This window comes from Diadema antillarum, unplaced genomic scaffold, assembly GCF_040938485.1.
Source record: "Diadema antillarum isolate AM-2024a unplaced genomic scaffold, OU_Dant_1.0 seq00000807_RagTag, whole genome shotgun sequence".
In the NCBI taxonomy this organism is placed as follows: Eukaryota; Metazoa; Echinodermata; class Echinoidea; order Diadematoida; family Diadematidae; genus Diadema; species Diadema antillarum.
The window spans coordinates 484,122-508,117 of record NW_027271688.1 but is presented as its reverse complement, the minus strand read 5'-3'; the positions used below and the strand labels follow the sequence as shown (position 1 = coordinate 508,117).

Below are 23,996 nucleotides of genomic sequence, written 5' to 3'. Positions count from 1 at the left end.
GATAGGCGGATAGGATTGTTAGCGTTTCCGCTGGCACAGCTAATGCAGACAGAATGCATAATTTGTTTGAGCCAAATTTCTCGGTCAACATCGAATACTGGTAGTTCTCTCCCCCTCCCCCCCCCCCCAAAAAAAAAACAAACAAACAACAAAAAAACAACAAAAAAACGATTTTGGAACCTCCGTCGGAGTTTCTTTGCATTGCCTCTTACGTTTACATTTCAAGTCAAGTTTCTGTAGTCTTAAAAGATACAAGCAATCATCGCTGTCGCACGATAATTATGTGCTCTTTTTGCAGAATGTTGAATGAACTTCCACATTATTATTATTTCAGTAGGTCATTAACTATGATTTTCGAAGTGATACCAATGAAACTGGGGACTTTTTGTGGAATAAGAGTAAAAGTTTCTACGATTTCTCCTTAAGTTGGAATCGGTATGCGTTAAACTTTAAAAATTGTTATTGAATAGTATGAATCGCTTGATTTCAGTGGAATCGCTATTCTAAATGTTTTTTATCACACACAGCTCTGTAGAAGAGCATTTCGTGATCCGTAATGTCGTTACACAGGAAATACAGAGAAATACAAACGTGTATTACCACAGTTGTTTATGCCGTTCAGTTAAATGAAATCGTCATTGCATTGCCTCACTCACAATCTATCACCTCTCTCTTCTCCCTGCAGGTCATGGCGGTGTGAACCAACTCGGAGGTGTCTTCGTGAACGGACGACCTCTCCCCGACGTCGTGCGGCAGCGCATCGTCGACCTCGCCCACAGTGGCGTGAGACCGTGCGACATCTCGAGACAGCTCAGAGTTTCACATGGCTGCGTCTCTAAAATCCTTGGCAGGTACGTATGATAACAACTGTGGTGGGTGAAAACAAAATGATTGACAATGATAATGATTATGATAACATTAAACTAAAAATCAAGCAAACAAACAAAAAGAAAGGCAACAATTTTATTGCGAGTTAAGTAGCTGTGCTGTGTATTGGTTTTTTTAATAACTACCAGCTTTATTAATGCTTGCACACTGGGTGGCGATTGCTAAGTAGTTAGTTGGGTTGTTGTTGTTGTTGTTGTTGTTGTCGTCGTTGTTGTTGTTGTTGTTGTTGTTGGTGGTGGTGGTGGTTGTGGTGGTGTTTACGCCGGGGTGACATTCTGCTTGTATTGCATAGGACCACGTGTGATAGGAGAAAAATGAATCGCCGGAGAGAGAAGTTTAAGGGTGTTTTTCTCGGTAAGAACGCTATGACGCTGTAACTTCCTGACATGTGTAATAATTATGCGTGGTGGATAGATAATGCTTCTTGCTTCGATTTTAGCTATTTGAAAATAAGTGGGCAGATAGTAAGTAGTCCCTACCCCTCCCCGATATCCCGTACATATTTTCATTTTTTGTATTTTTTCTTTCTTTCTCAACTTTCCTTTATCTCAGCCCCTTTAATTTATCCCTCGATCTTCTCACTCCCTCGTCTGCTCTCATCAAGCACACTTGCGCGCTGCTCTTTCTGCGCGCGTCACACCTAAAAATGGTAGCCGGACCATCTGCCTGCCTCGTTTTCGTCTCCAATTTTACAGTGTCATCAATTTCCTTGGAGCTGTCATGTCGACGAAAGTACACGATCATTCCATCTTTTTGGCTTCTTTGTCGCTCCCGTGTAAGGATCTGCCGTAGAGAATGATGCAATTTGCCAGTGAAAAAAAGACGCTATCATGTCGGTGGCAAGCCCTGATGTGTTTATTTTGAAACTCTTTTTTTCATATATAGGTCGATTCCATGTTCTAATTCATCCTGTCTCATGCAGTGTCCCTCTGAACTTACGTATGATTTAATACTGATGTAATTGGCAATAGATACACGTGGTCGTATTTCATTTTCTGGTGGGTAAGCATTGATCACATTATTTTCCTGCTCCGCCGAGCGGTCTATGTTTATAAAATAATAACACAAATAAATTCCGACGACTCACTCATTTCCGCGACGGCTCGCATTGACTGCCAGTTTGTATGGCCCGCTGCTATTCACAGTCGTTATGCCCCGTTAGTAAAGGGATGCTTTCATCCGTGATTTGCGCAATAATAATTCATAAACTGCCATAAAGCTTGGATGAAGTCCGTTGTGTTGCCGTTTTGCCAACCTTGGGCGTTTGATGAAATATTGATTGAAATGCGCAGCGCCCGTGTTAATGGGATTGCCCATGTAAACATGTGTGTGTGTGTGTGTTTGTGTGTGTGTGAGGGTTTATACGAACAATTCCGTTCATCGATGGATTAGATAGTGCACATCAAGCGAAATCAATGTACACTGTATAGTTTAAGCACGTTTCAAAACACTGCTTATTTTCATATGTTGATTCAATCCAATTACACTTTTTTTCCCTACAAACAGAAGATGATACATGATATTAAGTATACATTTGGCAAATCATATTGTTTAACTTTGTAGGGGGCATATACGAACACAGTATAGAGTAATACTTTTGGCCCGTATGTGATAATGTTGAGCGCAAACTTCGTTTTTTTTTTCTCATGGTTGTCGTTGTTAATCCTTTTTTTCTGTTCAACGATGGTGTTTTATATCTTTTCATTCTGGTCTAATTCTTCCTGGTACGGGAAATCTGATGGTTTCATAAACAAATCTATCACGTAGAGGAAGTACTTTGTCCTATCTTTTGTATATCGCTTTCACATAAAGATCGCAAGGTTTCTCCAACAATTAACAATTATTGTAATCATTTCGTTTTCGTATAGCCTATAAGCACTCTATGTCATGGGATAAGATAACTATAATGAACACTTTGAATGAACGTTATACCGTCATGCGAGCGCAAGCACATGAAATTTGCGAACACATGATACGTAGTAAATACTAACATAAAATCTCGCTCGTATGGGTATGGGTATGGGTCCTTTATGATGATAAGTCACGACACTATTCGAGCATGGCAGTATCGTTATAATTATGGTTTTCCTACGCATGTGCGATTGCGCCCCCATAATCAATAAGTTGCCGAAGGAAAGAATACGCTCATGACGGAAACTCGTGTAATAGTATTCAATGCTTTGTCACGCTTTTATGTACAGCAATAAGATTTTATTTAACAAACCACTATCGGGACAGACTAATGTGGAGTCTGATGAATATATAGAGTCCATAATCCATCTATCTTAATGAGTAAAACTGATTGATCTTTAGCCTTGATCAACTGCAGTATGCTTACGAGAAAACAATAACAATAACGACAACAGCAGCAGCAGCAGCACTAACAACAACAACAACAATAATAACAATAATAATAATAATAATAATAACAATAATAACAATAATAATAATAACAACAACAACAAGGGAATGTGACGAATGACTTGAGTTCTCTAAACCAGACTCGAGGGGAAGGGGGTGGGGCAGATTGGTTAAGAAAAACCACACTGTATTCTGCTATCAATACCGCGACAGGTTATAGATCTGATTGGATTTTGAAAAGTTTATGAACAGATTACGAGAAATGTTGACATTCACCCTATGCATCGTTTATGTTCCTCTGTTTGCGTTGGCGTGTGTGAGTGTGTGTATGTGTGTGTAAGGTGTGTCCTTTTTGTGTGTTTCCATTACTTTACCTTCTTTTTCTTTTGTAAATTTAATATCTTGAGAGATCCACGTCTCTAAAAGCTTGTCCTTTACATGGGTCTCTTTTTCCTCCAATAACACAAGGATTTTGAACAAAGAGTTTCATATATATCATTCACTTTCTTATTTCCTTTCCCACTTTGAAATGTATGTTCATATATTTTGTTATAAAGGGATGATATTGCCTTGGTTTAGGTGGGGCTTCAAGTTTCTAAATTTTCTGTGAGATAATTAGAAACCTCTTATTATATACTAAGGAGCATACAATTCTAAGAGGAATACAAAGTTTATTTCATGAAAACCGGTTTTGAGTCACACCTTTTATTAGGATCACTGTGTTTTACTTTTTTTCATCTGAATAACCCATCTCAACCAAAACTCTACCCTCCCTTAAAGTTGATTTGCTGTATTTGTTTTTTTTTTAACATTCGTGGTTATCAATGGCAATAAAATTTGATTTGAATTGATAGAAAAAAAAAGTACAAAATTGACGAAAGTTTTCTCCGCGTGTCTCCATGGGCAGATACTACGAGACGGGCTCTATCAAGCCCGGGGTGATCGGCGGTAGCAAACCAAAGGTCGCCACACCGAAGGTCGTCAACAAGATCGCAGATTACAAGCGACAGAATCCCACGATGTTCGCCTGGGAGATCCGTGATCGACTCTTGGCCGAGGGCGTGTGCGAGAAGGACAATGTCCCCAGCGTTAGCTCAATCAATAGGTACGGTGACGATACGCTCAACCCGATACACTCCGGTACAATGACTTTCTAGTAAGAGTTAGGTGGCACATTCATGTGTGGAACTCTTTAGACATTTGGTTGAGAAAACGGAACTTTTACTTTGAATTGGTACAAACCCTTAGTCATCAGAGCCATGGTAACCCTTTGTATTTCAATGAAGACTGTCCACACGCACTGATTAACTTCTATCGTTTTAAGAACTCGGTGTGGTAATGAAACAATTGCATGAAATAGTGCGTGCTATGTGCTATCCGATGAATCTGTTGTTAGTTACGAATATTGATAGCCATTGCAATCGATATCACCATTACTCATACTAATGGAAAATTGAGGATGACGATGAATTGATACTTCTGTATTGTGTTAAATCTATACGGATGAAATGTGCCATTATTGTTTGATGTTCTAGCATCAGTGTGAAAGGTAATGACCATGTCTTTGTATAACTTCCACATTGATCAGGATCGTGCGGAACAAACTTGGGGATAAGAAGCTGGACGAACACACGGGTCTTGCCACCTCCGGCTCCCCTCCATCGTCACTCATCCACCCCGGGGACCCCGAGAGGACCGGCTCCTCCTACTCCATTAACGGCATCCTTGGTATACCCAAACAGGAGAAGAGGATAAAGGGAGAATTGTATCCAGGTATGTCTTTAATTTTGCCTACATTCATAGATAGACAGGTAGATAGATAGATAGATAGATGAATGAATGAATAAATAAATAAATGAATAAATAAATTAATAAATAAATAAATAAATAAATAAATAAATAAATGAATAAAATAAATAAATGAATAAAATGTACGACTTCATGTAACAACCAGGGAATACAAGTGTTTCTTCCTATCTCTGAATAGAAATGTATATATATATATATATATATATACTATATATATACATATATATCAATGTACTCATATACGAAATTCTCCATACATACGCAAACGAGGCAAGAAGATAACATAGGGAACAGGCAATGAGATGAGATAGTGGATGAAAATGACAATATATTGTCAATTGTAGTTGGTAGGTAACTACATTAATGATGATGAAAAGGCTGTCAGTAGCCATGTTGGGTATCATTATGTGGGGGCACGGTGGTATGGTGGATAAGACTCTTGCCTTTGAAACGGAGGTCCCGAGTTCGAGTCCTATAGCGAGTGCGTACGTCCTTGGACAAGACGTTTTTACCCACGATGTCCTCCCTCTCGACCAAGATGTGAAAATGGGTACCTGGTAATGCTGAGGTAATAATGATGGCAGGTCCCTGGGAAAGAGCGATGATGAAGAGGCTACCCAGAGTAGATAAGACCCTATTGTTATTTTTTGATTGTCATTATCATTATCATAATCATTATTATTGTTATTATTATCAGTATCATTATAATTACTATCAGTAATAGTAGTAGCAGTAGTAGTAGTAGTAGTTGTAGAAGTAGTAGTGTAGTCACCATCATCGTTATCATCATTATTGTCATTATTATTGTTGTCATTATCATTATCATTATCATCATCATCATTATCATTATAATCATCATCATTATTATTATCATCATCATCGTCATCATCATCATCATTATTGTGACTTTATTGTCAATGATACGATGCTCTGTACAAGTTATACGTTCTACGAATTGTCATGACGATAACCCGAACAAAAAAAAAAGTTACTTTTTCATCACAGTTGAAAAGATTGCAATGGCAAAATGTCCACGTATAGTCAGTGAGAAAACGAGCTATATCAAAGCCCAATACAGGAAGGGGATGTTTACTGGTCTGTGTATCTGTGTGCATGGTGTGGGAGATGTACGCTTCCAGTTCTGTGAATTAATAGGATAGATGCTCCCTCGTTGCGAGTCGAGCTTGCCGAGTTACAAGTTGCTCTCTTTCCTCCAAAGTCTGCGAGCATGAAACGCCTCACCTTCCCCCGACATTATGCATAATTGATTTGCATATAACCTCACGAAAAAAAAAATTTGCATACTTGCACGGTGACCCGGGACTGGCCCCAAAACTCATTACGGTGAGTCATGTAATGACTTAGCTCGCCAGAAATCGTCGTCGATAGCCATAAAACTGCCGTCCCTTTAATGGCATCAATTTTGCAGTAGCCATATGAGAGCCAATTTTTCATTTTTTTTTTTCTCCCGTTCCCTCCTTGCCTCCCGAGTAGAGTAGACCATTACACACCCCAGGTTCACGCGGCCCCCAAGTGAAGGAGATAGGGCGGAAATTGGGACATCTCAATGGAAAACAAAAAGAAAATGATAATAGTTTCTCATTAACATAATCCCATCAAAACAATACCGCTATATTATAAGACAGCACAAAAAAGCTCGCAGTTCATTCAATCGGCCGACATGACATCGGGCGAGCAAACTGGCAAGATTTAGACAACCTCAAATGTAATGACATATGAACATTAAAAAAAAAGTGTCACCGATACCTTTGTTAACAAATCATTTCTAATGAATTGCATATCAAAAAAAAAAAAAGCATGAAGGAAAAAAAAAATGACGGAAGCCCGCGAAGTAGCCAGTAGACGTAAAATGGAGTTGAAGTAGGCGAACAAAAGCTATGCAAACACAGATCTTGACTTAAGGCGCGTAGCCACTTAATATCAGCCATTCTGGACAAGGGGCTTGAGATTGAAAATAGATTATCTTTAAACACTTCATCTCTTTTTTTTTCCGAGGAGGGCTGACGCTGAAACGGTAGCCAGACGCATCGGCAAATGGGGAAGGAGCAATGCGCCGTGTCGTAATAATAGCCAATAAGTCAACAGCCCTGCGCTATCACAACACGCCGTTCGCGTCCACTTCATTTTTTTTTTCTTCTTCTTTTTCGTCACCTTACGGCTCCGGTATCGAACTGTGGGCTTTTATACATGCCTGATTTAAAAGTATTTAAAGACTCGTTTCTCTCTCATTTTATCTCTTTATTATTCTCCGTGATGTTCTTTTCTCTCTCTCCTTCTCTCTCTGTCCGTCTCTTACTGTGTATGACTGCATCTTCATAATATCACCCCAGGCAGTAATTTACACTTCAGCCGAGCGTGTTGAGAGCGCAGACCGATAATTCTGTCATTTAGGCGAGATTTAGTATGTTATTAAAGTCAAATCCTCAAGGGTTCTGAGGGCGAAGGGAAAAGTCCCCAGAATGCCGACTCTGTCCTAGCCTTTCCCGACTGTATTTCATCTAGACTGGTGTGCGGGGTGAGATCGTATATGCCCCAGGAAAGAAAAGAGAAAGAGGGAGAGATAGAGAAAAAATACATATACCTTGTGCCTGGAGATTTTTTAGACGGTGAGGGTGGGGCTTGTCGCATCGCCACCACCATTAGCGGTGACATACAGGCGTGTTCGTTTGAGCGTTCACCGCTTTTTCCTATTTTCCCCCCTTGATCAAACATCTGCCAGGACATTCCTGTGTGTAGGATTGAGTCAGAAGGATAGAGTGCAATCAGTTCAATGTCAGGGTTAGACCCACATTCTGTCCCCTTTCTCTCGCTCCTTTAAAAAGAGGGCAAACGCTGCTCTTTACGACTACGAGTCACAGTTCGGCACATAGTTCGGCACATCGAACACGTGTCGAACCCTATACAAATACGCCCTGCCGAATTTCTAGCAATTGACTTACAAAAATCAAAATAGATGATCTAAGTTGTTTTCTTCAACACAATTTTGCATGGGAATCCCGACAACTCGGAATTCCCCTCAAAATGACCAATTGAGTTTGCCAATCTCCAAACACATCATGCTAAGAAACTTAGCAGTGAGTTTTAAGTGGTTTAAAGTCAGTATTTTTACTCACTTTTAAAAAAAGGGGAAAAATGCGGATTCTCGTCACGACCGATCGACAACGTGTTGTAACTCGAACACGTGTATTTGTTACATGCGAACAGTGAGTCAGGAGGAGAGGACAGTCCATCAATCGGTATGAAAATGATATTCCGAGTCATCATACGTCGGAGGTGGAGCAGTGTGCAAAAAACCGGCGGGCATTTATTCTGTTGCCGTTTTGAGGGAGGGGGGGGGGGGAACAAAAAAAAAAAGGAAAGAAAGACAGCCTCAAGCGTGCTGAAAGAATGCATGATTATGACTAAATTGTAGTGAGCAATGAGGGGATCGGGGAGGCATGACTCGCATGCGAGCCGGCGGGTTTCGAAGCTGGACAAGAATATGAAATTAGATCATTACCCGGACAAGCCAGACTTCGATGTTCGTGTGTGTGTATGTGTGTGTCTGTGTGTGCTTTATTATTGGTTCTGTGGCACTTGCCTCCATTGCATTTTTTTTTTTGAATGATTAAAACTGAACATCTCCATGCTTACAAAGCTTGTTGGTGGTGTATGATAGGTGTATATTATAGTATGCATATGGGTTAGCGTGGGAGGTTGCGAGGCTTCCAAAATGATTGGGAATGCGGTGGCCGAATGAAGAGTATAGGCGAAGGGGTAGGGAAACGAGCAAATTGCTGTCTTGGGAAGACGGGGGGAAGGCCTTCTGGCACGCTCCGTAGCTCTGCTGATGAACGGACATTATCACGAGGGAGCCAGCGGAGGGTGACGATGCGACAGTCAAACCTCGGCTCACAGCAGCAAAATTTCGTTTTACACCAGACCTGATGGCTTACACCGTGTCTGATAGACGGAAGTAAAACTGGGTCACATTTTTTATTATATATTATCAAAGAAGCAATGAGCAATTAAGCATAGCATGCCCAGTAAACAAGAACAAAAAGTAGAAGAGAAGAGAAAGAGTTAATAATGAGAGGAAGCATCATAACTGAATGTTGAAAATTATCTGTTCTCACAGCATAATACTCTTGGATACGTTTTGAACACGCAGATGTTGTAACTGACGTAATCTTCTCATCATTTTATCTTTTGGTGAAGCTTGCATAGAGAGGCTAGGTTATCATGAAAAATCTTGGTCTGCTCTTCGGGGACTATGTATCGATGATGCCCACGTGGGGTCAAGCCGCCGAGCCGACCGTTATTCTATCGTTACGCCGACGCTATGGCGATGCGGATCAGTGCGCGCTCCACTAAAGAAGACCTGTAGTAAATCTTGCCGTAGCCACTTCCCGGGTACGAATGAATTGTCACTTGACAACATGTGCTGACCGCTTCAGTTTCTGACAAAACACGTGCTCTTTGAATAAATTTTCATTGAAAACAGCACTTCAATGCTTTCAGACATTTTTCTTTGGCAAACATATAGATAACACAGCGCCGCATTTGATTTTCCGAACACTACACTGTGGCGTGGTTTGGGAGTTCATCCGATGACCTTTTATTCATTTCGGCAGATATAGCATATGCATCTTGGAAACACATCAACGACACGCCTGACGAGAAATTATTTTTGGCAAAACCTGTTTTCCTATCAGTGTCTTCCCTCACCCCCACCCCACCCCCATTCTCATCGTCTGTCTCCGCGTGTGCCTGGCGACCGACGTGAGATGGAGGAGGAAGGGGAGATTGGATGACGGGCTGACCGAGGTCGTGCCGAGTCGTGGTCGGTCCGACTCGGGCTCGTCTTGCCTCTCGTCAAGGCATGCAAAGCAGGAAGGGGACCGGACCGGCGAGAAGCCCTGTCATTTCAATCACGTGGAGGTTCCTTTCACCTCCTCCTCCCGCATTTTTTTCTCTTCTGTCTTTATCTTCCGTTCCTTTTTCTTTTCAACCTACTGCCTGCCAGCCTTCAAAATAATCGACTCTCCACGCCCACTTTGTCGCGTCATTACAAGACGACCCTGTAAATCTTTTTATTCCCGTTATGATATTTTCCGCATAGATTATTGTATTTAGCCAATTCCGTCCCTCTGTCACCTTTACCCAATTCAAAATATTCATGGTTATCGAAACGGGCACTTGTGTGTGTGTGTGTGTGTGTGTGTGTGTGTGTGTGTGTGTGTGTGTGCGCGCGCGCGCGTGTGTGTGTGTGTTGGACAGCAAAAGAATAAAGCTCGACCTAACGCCATAACAAACACCGCCAACGATCGAAACTCTATTATATGCGAGTTATTTTATTTTGGTTATTATAATATTCCTCGTTTACTTATGCGTGTATCTATCACAATATAGACTATAATTGTCTTCGTGACATCCCAAATTTCCCTGTCAATTCTCTCCTTGTGCGAGAATCCAATTAATCTCTTCTCTGATTTTTCTACCTCCTTTAGGAAAATTTCCTCTTTCCTTTTTTCTCTCCCTCCCTCAGCCTCTCTCTTTCTTTCTTCAAGTATTCAAACTATCGAAGATATTCAGTCAGGTCCAGTGACTGTAACACAATAACCCTACTCATTAAAATCCCGTCCCTGGCAATGCTATGAAGAAGAAGAAGAAGAAGGAGAAGGAGAAAAAAAGGACCGCGCGCTCCAGCAAAAGTCTTCCAGCGTCCGTGACCCTCCGCCTCTCGCTGCCGACGCAGCCCCGACACATCTCCCTCAGCGCTCCGAGAGTGAAACCTAAATCCGCGCAAGCCTCTGACCGCCATTACACTCGACTCGGGGAAAGAAGTGTGAGAGCATACGAGCCCTGGGAATCGGCGCGCATCCGCGGACACTATCAAATAGTGCTTGAATTATTTCCCATCCAATACCATTATAATCGTGAAAGCAAATGCGCATAGAGGGAAAACAAAAACAAAAACAAACTCAAAATAAAAGGGGGGGGGGGGGAGAGCATGAGCAATCTTGCTGCAGCTCTGCAGGGACGATGAAAAGGGGCAGCACGGATTGGATGCAATATATTTCCGAAGTTAACAGCCAATGCCTAATTTTACTTTCGGAACAAGAGAAAGAGAGTGGTTCGTCGGTGTCGAAAATAGGCTAGGATGTACAAACCTTCACCTAAAATGTCTTTCTTCCACTAGCGCCATTCTTCTGCCGAGATTATAGCCTGTGTAAGGCAGGAGGCGGTGCAAGATCGTTAAAAAGAGCTCAAGCTCGGAGCGACATCGTTTTTAAAATCCCTACTGGCATCATTAGAACGTTTTCTCGGGTCATTCCAGTCAGCCATCTCCCCGTCTCGCAAAAAAAAAAAAATTATAAACACTAAAACATAAAAACAAAAAAGGGAAATTAAAAAGGCAACCCCTATACGCATTTGAAAAAACAATTTGATGCGATTTGAGACGCCTTTTGAGCAACGTCACGCTTGTTTAAGCTGGACTCGAGACGAATTTCTTGATTTTCTGACGTGACGCTCAACACGTCATAACGTTCTCAGTTGATTACAGTATAATGCACACGCACGCACACACACACACACACACATAGACACATACATACATTTGTGTAGCTACATCTATTTATGTATATTTATATATATATATATATACATAAACATATATATATATATATATATATATATATATATATATATATATATATATATATATATATATAATCAACGTGCGTGTGTGTGTGTGTATGTATATAAGGTCACAGGCTAACATGCTTTTCTTCCTGCCTCTCTCTCTCGTTTCCCACCCTACCAGACTCACGAATAAATATTTTACACAACAGAGGAGATACTCCCTTACCAACATACACACCTGCAACACACATACACACACACATACACACACACACACACAAACACACACACACTCGAACACATGCACACGGATCGTGTTTTTTCGCTTTGCCTTGGATTGTCGTTTCATTTCTCCGATTTCTCATCAAATAATGATTCCGCAACGAAGTGGAGTGTTCATGAAATTAGACATGGATATTTAGCGCTTACGCAGGTTGAAAATGATATCATCAGATGGCCGGTCTCTGCATCCAGCGACATATTATTATCATTATTATATATATATGTTCCATCTCTCTCCGTCTATACCGACGGGATGGTGACCACTTTAGAGTAAAGATCTCAGTAGGAGCAGACAAGAGACAGGGGGAAATATCACTCGGGTTTAATTGATCTCTGTAGGTCAAAGCATTATACTGAGGCGAGGGAAATACAAAGTACTTGGCATGGTCCTTACACTATTATTTGTTTGTCTGTTTGTTTGTGATGGTTCTTTGTTAATGTATCTATTTTATCAGAATGTTATTACAAACTATTTATGACAGAAACGGGAAGACTTCGAAAGGAGATAACTTAAATCTACGGCTAGCTCGACTGTATCACTAAAATCTTGTAACGAATTGAAAATATATTTCATGTTCATCGGTCGTGTCGATTAGCACCATTAATTTGTGAGAACGTGCGTTATGTGTGTGAGTGTGTGTGTGTGTGTGCGCGCGCGTGCGCGCGAGTGCGTTTATGTATTAGTGTTTTGTATATCTGTGTGTGTGCACGAAGGAGGGATTCATTCTATGTCGAAGAGGGGGGGGGGGGCATGGTGTATGGATGAACGAACCGGCCGCTTCTACATTACATTGCAATGTACTTTCTTCGACATAACGTCATGACGTACAAGCGGCACCGCACATTACCCAGGACACGACGAGCAGTCGATAATTGAAGACCAATTATTTCCGCCGAATTAGGAAATGCCTGATAGCCCTTCCGCTTCACTTTTCCGTCACACTCAAAGCGCTGATCGGATGAAGTCCCTCGACCGCAAAGCCGCACGTATCAACACAGTGGCATTTGCATGCCGTTTTGGGGGCAGGCAGCTATATAGCGCGCCATATTGCGCATGCATAGCTATAATGCACACGCGCGTAAGTCAAGTGGTGTTAATTCTACTGGATGTAAGTCAAGTCGAGCGAAAATGATTTCGATAATGAAGGTGCTTGCTTGACCTATACCCTGGAGAAGTAACCTTACTTAATAGCCCTACTGACCTTAGAATACCAGGACGACACTGTAATGTCGGTCACGTCGAATCTCTCCAGAAGTGGTTCGATGTGCGATGTTGCGCGCATGTTTTCTGACGAAATATAATGAAGAATCCGGCTTCCACGGCAACATCCACAATGGCAATGCAAGTAAGAGGATATTGCTCGAGAGGGGGGGGGGGGGATTACGGGAACATGCAGTGCTTTAATCAAATTGATCCATTACCATACTTTTCTTCCCCATTGACAGAGTAGGCCTATTAACCAGCTATTCTTTCGTTATTAAATCTCATGGATTGATCATTCCGGGGATGACATTGATATACGCGATCACACGCACTGAGCATACATGGGTGTATATACGGTGTGGATTTTGACAACGTACGGTTTGAGGATATTACAAAGCCCCTTCAAAAATGCCTCTTTTCTTTCTGGTTTAAACGAATGTATATGCAATTCTATAGATAGAAATTGGAGGGAATTAGGTGAGGGAAGCTATGCTGACGACTAACAACGGCTGAAGGGATAACCACATCATCTGGTCACCCATGGGATACAGCTAGCCGTCGGATTAAAGACGGGCGGAAATTGACGAATCACTCGGAGAATGCCCCTTGGGCGCTTAGAATTTGAGCCCTTTTATTCCCGAGATTGATCTATTGGTTACAGCCTGAGAAGACGACGTAACTGCCGAGAGCTTTTTTTATTGGATAATAGATGGCGTTGATAGGTTAGAACAAAAGCGATCAAACTAAGCCGAACCTGCTTTTAGATATAGAGGAAGGGCAAAATATCTATACGATATCTATAGGTGACCAGATGCTGTGCACAAAAAAAAAAAGAAAACGGAAAAGAAAAAGGAAAAGTAGCTGAATTCTATGCGTTCGTAGGACCAAGACTGCTTGCGACTAAGCGTAGACAGAAAGAAGATAGAGATATACACTTCTTCATTTATTACCACTGACAAGATATATTTTGTTTTACTTTCTTGTTGTTGTTATTGTTGTTTTTTCCGCGTAACTTGGGTTTCCGTTGATATATAATGCATACACATTATTCACGTGTCCTCTATCCGCCATCTTCTGAGGCGCGCACCCACCAAAAGAGCGCCTTTTGAAGATCATTTAAATATCTTGCGACAATCGTCTCGGGCGAAGTGATAAAGTCATAGGTTTCCTTTAGATTTTCAAATTAGTCATAATATACTGATTTGATTTCGTCACAGCGTCCATCGTCTAATAACCCTACTAATATGAACACGGAAAGAACCATCGTCGGGTTTGGTGCCAAGATTTGTTACAATGAGATCTGCTTGAAACTCATTATCTAGGCATTTTCGGAAAAGTGATAATACAAGAATGCTTTCGAAAAATCAGGAGCATCAAAACATGTGATTATAATTATTACGTATAGGTTGCCCCAATGACTTCCCATTGCCGGAATAGTTCAGATTTTTTTTCGCATTTTTTGTGGGTGCTGAGCTTGGGACGCTCACGAGAATTTTTATTGGCTTGTTCCATTCAATCGAATCGTTTCTAAATTGTCTGAGGTTTTCTCGGACACTTCGATTCAAATAGACGCAAGGTCGGCGCGTTGTACTTTTCAAGAGGTCAGAAAGTTACGTGTATAAGAGATCCGATACTGGCAGAATTGCATTTCATGAGACATAATCTCTCTGTGGTATTAGCCAAAATAATTGTGAGGATGTATTTCACGACGATACGTGGCAACAACATCAACAACAACAACAACTACAAAAATCATGGATGTGTTTATACTTAAACCTATTATGCGCGGTATGTGAATATCAAAGCAAATATTCTTCAGCCAAAAGGCAACACATACTTCCTATCAACATCGCCTCGTCACCTCACGTCGAATGTTCATTTCAGTCAAAGTATTCCTCTGGACGACATGATTTCAATGCTCCATGGCAACAATTACTATCTTGAAGTACGTCAAAGTTTAAAGTTCAGAGTTCAAATTTATTTTCTATTCCATCAAATAAACAGAGAAAATTATATACAATGTATAAGCGGAACATATTTGTAATAATTGCAAAAACGTAAATGAACAAAACACATGTGAAAATGAGTAACAAAATGAAGAAAACGTAATTGTATTTTTTTTTGGTGCATACGTACTGTGGCTCTTAAACTGATAACACGACTCCAGAGAGATCGCGCTGCTCATGGGAGACTTGAGGCGAAACGAGACCCTTGTGACACTGGCACAGGACTGGACGGGGAGGCGGCTCGCAGTGTCTCACTCTGAAGCCTTGTCACTCCTTACCTTGGGCGATTATTATGTTAGCGCTTTTGTTGCGCTTTTCTTTTTTTCGTGAAGAGGAAGCGTGGTTTCTGAATGAACTGAACACTTTAAGAGTCCCCTGATGGATTAAGCTCTATGGACTGAAGTTTCATTAATTATGATGCAAATAATTGACTGCGTATCTTTCAAAACAGTCGTTTTTTGTGTGTTATCTTCATGTATGGATGCAGCGCAATAACAAGGCATCACGAGGAAATGTAACTCTACTATAGGGTGCCGATTTATCAAACTATTGCGCAACTTGATTGTTCAAAGAAAAAAAGAGTTGGACTTGCAACATTAGTTGCGATGAGTTTTAAGGGTTTTAAGTGAGTGTGTGCGTGTGTTTGAGTGTGTGTGAGAAAGAGAGATAGTGGGGGGGGATCCTCACTAGGAGATATGCCTAGTTGACTCTGTGAATATACACCAAGAGTGAACCGACCGACGTTCGGAAGAGATCGGTTTTCCTCGGCGCCTGCTGAGCGGACTAACGAGCGGAGCGTGCAGTGGAGGGAGGGAGAGAGTGGGGCATTAGAGGGTGACACGCGCGGCTAATAAACGAACCAGGACGCAACCGTGGTGCGACAGATGTTGGACGGACAATGGGATAAAACAAGGGAAAGTGGTGGAACAGCCCCGTTTGACCAGGGGAGCACTTTTCGGGGGGAATGGTGTCAGTTTAGACGGAAGCAGCTTGTTGGATCAGAGGGGATCCCAAGAGAGTGCGCCACTTCGGCCGGGATATCCCCTAGCCACGTTCTAAGCACCACGTTCTTCCAGGGAACGCTCACGCCAACGATATGCCTCTATCTAGCAGTGGAAATATGAGTCTTGGAACGAAGCTTTTAGTCCCCCGTCCTACCATGGGCGTTTGTGACTTAAACAAATACACTCGATCTCGAGATAAGTGAATGTTAATGAGAAGTTGATGGAGCGGGAGGGGAATTTTGTGAAAGACAAGCTGAATTTAAAGGGCCCCTCATGCCACTACAGGCTGTCTACTTAAGACAGGAATGTGTTGGCATATTGTACAAAACAAAACTGCAGGCGGCCCGCGATTAAAGTTGAAAAACAAAATATTTCTTTGTATAGATAATGCCTTTACCAACATCCATTGTTTGAGACTTGCTTCAGTGATGTTCAAATATCAGTATGATATTTTGCTTAAGTTTTTTTCTCTCCTGGTTTGTTGTTGTTGTTGTTTTTGGTGAAAGAGAGCTTTGAATTTAAACATTCTCTAATGTCGTGACAACCTAACTCAGCCACGAATGTTTCTGCCTTTTACTGATAATGTAGCACGATTAATTTCGGTAATATTCAAAGACAGGCGTATGTACATGAATTCCTTTCACACATCAAGCCAGGACATGCAAAATATCAACCATCGATGAAAAGTTGATTTATCTAAACCCCCTCATTTGCTGGCGTTGATTCCTCATGCAGCCACGCATTAGTGAAGAGAATGAATTCTTCAAACATACAATCTTCAAACAAAATCTGACGGCAAAACATTCGACGTGAAAAAGGTAGGCGGTGTGTGAGGAGAACTCCTGCTTCGCTCCGAGATAAATGTAGAGTTGGTGTTGGTTTACGTTCTGTGATGTTGTGATAGTGTCGGGTTCACGGCAGTCTCCCCCTAACGGCTGGCCCGTGTAATGATAGCTCGACCGTCTGGCGAGGAGATGGAGCGGCGGCGCGCGGCGCGAAAACCCGTTCCAACAACACCATTACTTCATGACAAGTACTGTATATCAACGTGGTTTCTTTACAAAAAAAAAAATGTACGGCAAGAATGCTAACTTTACAAAAATGATGAAAAACGAAAACTAATAAATATGACAACTCCTTCTTTTTTTACGCTAAAACGTTGATAATTTCACATAGAGACGTGCTTCGAGAGCAAGCATATTCTTGAATATCGGCGTTACAAGCGAGATGTAGTGAGGGATCCAGTCGCGATTTCTCCGCATGATCGTCAGCCAAATTATGTCCAGACTTCCATATTTTCAGACGTCCGTCCGTCATATCAGATATGAAAGTGTGCGTGTGTGTGTGTGTGTGTGTGTGTGTGTATGTGTGTGTGTGTGTACGTGTATATTGTAAATATCTTTCCAGTCTTAAAATGATTACGCACACCACACACATCTCGCCATTGTACGTGACCAGAAAACTCGACGGGCGGAAAGAACAGTGAGGGTGTGTTCTGTCCGTACAGGGCCTGCTCCGTTTACTGCTATGAGGCGCATACGCCAAATAAGGCGTGATATATTGACATTCTCACTCGTCAATTTGTAAACAGAGTCCGCGGAATCGCCGATGGTTTAGCTCCGATGTCGGCCAGCCTCCGAAGCGCCGCGATTTCTCGACGCCCGGCGAAGGTTTCGCCGATAACCTTACACGAAAGTGACGCAGGCTGTCGTGAAAGGAAAATAATGCGGTCGAAATATCCGAGAAATTCGATTTGTGCATTTTTAACTTCTTTTACTCTTCTGAGTCCCTGATCTCTACGATATCCATGCATTGATGTCACCTAATGACAGTTCTGTGACTGCATATAGTGTGTAATGTCGATGATTTTAGAAGAGGGAAAATAGCCAACAACTGCACATTTATATGTTAGTGGGTCCCTTAGGGATTTGTTCCAATGAGAGATATTCATTCTATACGTTGGTATGTCTGACGATTCGTAACGCTCATCCTTATCAAGAAGAGTTATAAAAGAAACACTTGACATTTACCATGAGAATGACGTGATCACAGAAAGGCAATAATAAGAATAATGATGATGGTGATTTGTTTTATTTTTCATTATCATCTCGAATAAAAATATTGTCTTCCTCATCTGTGAAGAATAAAGAATTAACAATTTTTTCCCTCAGTGTGGTCATTTTCATTTGTACTATGTCAGTAACATTACCATGATCATCTTCATCAGAACAGTATGTAGTAGCAATGTAGCATCTCCTTTGTAGTGACCATCATCTTCGTTATCATCATTATTGCTACTGATATTATTATTCATTGCTATCAGCAACTATTTCTAACGCCATTATCCCTATCTCAATTATTCTTTCGTCTCGTGTAGAAAGCGGAGCAGGGCACGATACACAGTCGGCTCTGGCCGAAGAGGCCCGGAAGATGATGAAGACAAACAGTGGTGCCTTCTCACCCCATCAAATCGAGGCCATGGAGAAGGCGTGTAACCCTTCCCTCTACCCCGACGTCTACCGCAAAGACTTAACTCAGGATAGCCGAGGACAGGTAAGAGGAAAAGAAGACTACCAACCGAGCGTGTTGTCGATGACGACTGTGATCACGATGATCTCTATATTGTATCGATAATGATGGTTGTGAAGATGCTTGTGATATTTGTCGATGATCATGATAACGATGCTTGATTGCGGTGATGAGGCATATAAAGATAATGATAACAATGGTGATGATGATGATGATGATGTGATATATGATGTTGTTGATGACGACGATGTTGATATTGAAGCTGGTAAGGATGACGACGACGATGATAATGATGATGATGATGATGATGATTGATGTCGATGATGTTGATAATGAAGCTGATAAGGATGATGATTACGGTGATGATGATAATGATGATGACGATGACGACGCCGACGACTATGACTTTATATAATAAGTTGCTGAACTATAATTATTGCTCCGTCTCTTTGCAGGTTGGTATGCCAATCTCGAGTGCGGCAGATTACCATCACGCCAACATCGAAGCACAGCGCCATCATGCGGTTTCATCAGGGTACCATCAATCGGGTGAGTTGACTTAACCCGTTGAAGACTTGTCCCGAGTATATTCGGGCAGGTGTCTATGGGAAATACGCGTTGTAGCAAAATCAGCCTGTCCTCAATGGGTTAATACAAGCACCATGACAAGTAGCGCCAGAGGATCTAAACATGTCATCTCCTGATTCAAAAGAAACCCAGAATTTTGTCGAAATATCTTTTTCTTCTTTTTCTTCTTTGATGGAAATAAATAAATTATTAAATTGAATTGAAAATTTGAAATATCATGTATAAACCATTAGGTCTAAACATATTTCCTTTTTCTTTTCTTTATTTTTGCCGTGAAAAGATGTTAGAGATTGAATCAAACAAATGCAAACGTTGGTAAATATCATCCGATCGTAGATGTCACCACTTTGCTTGAATGCAGAAATTAGTCAGCTTATGCATTGAAGAAGAATAACAAGCTAGGAAAGCAGTGGCTGCAGTAATCATATACTAAGACTTGTATGTTTGATTTCGCTTATCCTTGCAATAGGTCAAGGCAGGGACATGAATGCGCTGCATGGCTACCCAGCCTCGTCTCAAGGCGGCTACTCCAGTGGCTCCGTGACCGGTATTGTGCCTCCTCTTGTGCTTCCTCCTGGTAGTGGATCTTACGGTCACGGTGGCAGGGAAGGTAAGAGGACAGTGCGGCTTGAATGTAGACTAGGAATCGAGCATGCCGTAATATGCAGTAAACCTTTCTAGTAGTATAATCGTGTACGGTTTTCTTTTTACCCTATACGTGAAGGTGTCAACTTATTCATAAACAATAATGTACTGATGTCGAAAGGTAATGTCGGAGTACTATGAGGGGAAACTTGATTCATAGCTGTTCATTAAAAAAAAGAAGAATTTTTTAACATGGATTGGAGGAATTTGTTCAAAGACATTTGTTACCAACATCTGTTACCAAAGCTGAATTGTTAAAGAACTACTTCAAGCATACTGTGGTAATCACGTGCAGATACCACACCAAGCAAAGCAAAGCAGAAACGACTCTTTTACAAAGCTGACTAACACAATATGAAATATTTGCTAATCAGCAATATCATTATCAAACTGAGTCTTGTGAAAGATGAAAGCTAATAATGTTTTAGAAAAACCTCTGGAAAAAAAGACAAACAAACACAATAACAAGAAAAATCACTCATAATATCAGAATAAATACAGTATGAGAAAGATTGAAGTCGAACAAAAGACATGCCACCGAATCGAAGTTGGTAAGAGTTTAACACAGATAAAGTGCGTGCACCAATGCTCTCAACTTAAGTGTGTGCGCCTTGTTTTTTATCCCCATTATGTCTGCATCAGGTGACTACTCGTCCCAGTTTTCTCAGTACAATCATCCCCACTCCCAGTTCTCGGTTCCCGGTCACTACAACGACTGGCAACGCTACGCGGGTACCCAGAGTCTGCTAAGTAAGTAATCCTGTAAGTATTATCGGTTGACGGAATCGAAGACCACGCCCCCATCTTGATGATGGGTGTGGCTCTTGGTTCTTTGTTTGTTTATATGTTTATATGTTTGTGTGTTTGATTATTTTCACTCACTTTGCCTCTCTCTCACACACACATATACTATATCTCATCATTCCTATTTGTCCGTGTGCCCACTCCTTCGTCTGTCCGTACGTCCGTTTGTCCATCTCTCTGTCTGTCTTGTCTGAAACGGTGATAATATGATATGTATAGTAATTTTAGTAATATGATATGTATAGTATATCATTATTATCATAGTATATTATGATAGTTTATCATAACACTATGACACAAATCGTACGTGCTCAAATGGCAAGATGATTACAAACAAACAGACAAAAAATGAGGAAAAGAAAAGCGTGGTTTCTGCTACGTTTGAATGTCGAATTCATTGATGCTCTTTTTAAGTGCGTACCTAGGTATATCTAAGTGCAATAACGTTGAGAAAACATATAGAAATATAAAATGTAGTGGATGGCGGACATACGTATGATATATAGGTATATTCATTTATTTATTTGTTTCTTTTTTTATTTTCATGCACTCGTTAGACCCATTCTTTGACTGATATGCCCACACTAGATGCGATATGAGTGACTGTGTAATGCTTGTTTATTAATCATCCGTATTCTGCATTTATCTCTCCTTTTAATCAGTCTTTTGTGTCTGGTCCTTCCTCCACGTGTAATGTTTACCCTGGTTTTAACGTTTGTATTCTGTTTGTCTCTTTGTCTTTTTTCTTTCCCCTCTCCCCCCCCCCCCCCCCCCCCCCACCTCTCCACCTGTCTTCACACTACATTTCGTCATTCATACACTTTAACAATATTACACTTGCACAGACTATGGCTATCAATAGGCCTGACAACGTTGTATGACGTCACAACCTCTTTTCTGCCCCCTCTCAATAGCAAAGCAAAGCGGGTCTCACGTAGCAGCGCATGTGCAGATGTCATCGCACAACAACCACGTGACCAGTCAACACCAGCAACAGCAGCAACATCAGGCGCAGATGCTGCAGCAACAGCAGAGCCATCAGACCCACCTACAACCGCAGGCGTCATCCCAACCCGGTGTTCTAGGCGATCAGCACGGGCGCGTGGTGTCGCCACATAGTGGCAGCCACCCGCCGCAACAACCCTCCCAACCGCAGCAGCCGCAGATGACCCACAGTCCCATCTCGCTAGCAACCACGATTGCGTCGTCGCCCGACAGCAATGCCATTGGTATTTCCTCGAATCCGAACGCAGAGGCGCGTAGTACGAACGTTCTTGACTTACGCACGGGCGGGGCTACTACCGCAACAGCACCAGGCATCAAGCGACAGAACAGCCCACAGCAATACGGCATCCACTGATACGCAGTTACACTCCAGCGCAGAATATTAGTACGAGCATATATCCTTCGCCTTCACTAGCGCATGCCGAAAACTCCATTTGTTCGTAAAGAACAGCGCTTTTCATTTTTCTCTCATTGTAAAGAGAACAAACTCAGTCAGAAGATATTTTAACAACTGTGGTTGATGCAATGAATATGTATTTCGATTTGTTATTCTTTGTTTTGTTTGGTCCACCTACGACTGTTACTTAAAAGGCTTATTTTGCATTTCTGCACGACGAACATTTTATTTCTTGAAACCTTTAGACTAATCTACGGTTGTTTGCATAGTCATCAAAATATCTGTAAAGAAAGTACTGACAATTCTTATTATTGTATATAGTTTCTCTTCACGAGGTTAGGCTTCTCTGAAATGGTTAGAAAGTACTTCAAATATGTATATTTATTTTTCTTCCTTTTAATATCACTTTCGGTGGTCGTTTGTATAGTATTTATTCCTATTGTTATCTTATTTTTAGCCTTGAAAATATTAACGTGACTTAATTTTTCCCCCAACGGGCAGAGCAATTTCGATAAAAAAAAATGATAATAAAAAGGAACCCACGCAGAACATGAACAAGTAAGTTCTCAGTTTTGAACATAAGAATAAGTTCTAATTTTCGACTCTCACAGTCCATAACAGTGCTAAAGGAAATAAGTAATCGACTGACTAACTTTTTATTGATACAGGCACAAATAGGCTTTTGCGGCATGTCGTACTGGCTTAGTATAATTTGCACTGAAGAGAGAGCAATCTCCTTCCATTTTTATTTTGTATGATAAACCCAAGGGTAGAATTTTGCCTACTTTTGGCTATCAACAGCCTCGAACAATTCGATTTAAATTTCGACACGCTTTAGAAAGCTTTGTTTGTTTTTGTTTTTGTTTCTAAATTTCAAAAGAGAAACCTATCACAAAAAAAACAAGACTGGTGCAATATGAGGAATCTTATAGTCATAGTGATATTATCAATACAGTTCTTATGAATATCCTTATTATCAAGCGGTCTTACAAGAATGGTCCTCGTCGTTAGTCATTACCTTGTTGTCAACCTTATCAATATTATTATTATTATCATCATTATTATTATTATTATTATTATTATTATCATTATTATTGTTATTACTATCATAATCATTATTCAAATGACTCCTCAATAACATTATGATTTGCTGTAGAAAAATGCTGAAATGCTGAATGCACTGGTCTTGATTTAACCCTCGCCCCCAATGTGTGGGGACAGAGGAAAGAGCGGATGATTCTCTAATGAGATTCGTGCGCATGTGCACACCTACGCAAAATTTGCGATGATTCGATTGGTCAGTTCTTGATGACGTTCTCTCGAATCACGTAATTTTATTTCATGTAGATCTATGTTTCCGATGCCTGGAAGCAGTTACGTTAATGTCGAGATGACACGGTTTGAGTTTGAAGTGTCACTCCGAGGATTGTTGTATTTTTTTTTTTATTCTGTTACAAAAACCATGGTCTTACCTCAGGAATTACAGCTTATTACATTTTCATGGATGGACAATGTGACGTGTGGATATTTTGCAAAGCACCTTTTTTTTTTTTCTGCACCGCACATATTAATCTATGTACTCGCTCCATTGAGATCTCTGTTCTTTGTCGTTCGAGGCTTATCACTTACCAGCGGCAAATCATTTTTGTTGTTGCTGTTGTTTCAATGTGGTATTTCGTAGTGGTACAAATTTCTCACCTGCCAGGAAAAAATAAATATAATTATGATATCTGTCTGGTCTTCCTTTCGCTTGCTGTTTAATCTCTCTCCCTTTCAACCGTCTTGGCTGAATGTCGCATGCTTTATAATATCAGAACGATTATCAT

The 23,996-nt window shown here is 41.0% G+C and overlaps 1 protein-coding gene across 1 annotated transcript in view; it reads left to right on the top strand.

The window, feature by feature from the left end:
* Positions 1-22,128, top strand: part of LOC139739583 (paired box protein Pax-5-like) — a 36,989-nt gene extending 14,861 nt beyond the window's left edge. The window contains exons 2-9 of the mRNA XM_071650187.1: positions 686-851; positions 4,157-4,354; positions 4,838-5,022; positions 18,580-18,755; positions 19,187-19,280; positions 19,789-19,929; positions 20,607-20,714; positions 21,683-22,128. Of these exons, the coding sequence (XP_071506288.1) occupies positions 686-851; positions 4,157-4,354; positions 4,838-5,022; positions 18,580-18,755; positions 19,187-19,280; positions 19,789-19,929; positions 20,607-20,714; positions 21,683-22,128 (1,514 nt within the window). The remainder of the gene's footprint in view (positions 1-685; positions 852-4,156; positions 4,355-4,837; positions 5,023-18,579; positions 18,756-19,186; positions 19,281-19,788; positions 19,930-20,606; positions 20,715-21,682) is intronic.
* The last annotated feature ends 1,868 nt before the right edge of the window (positions 22,129-23,996 follow it).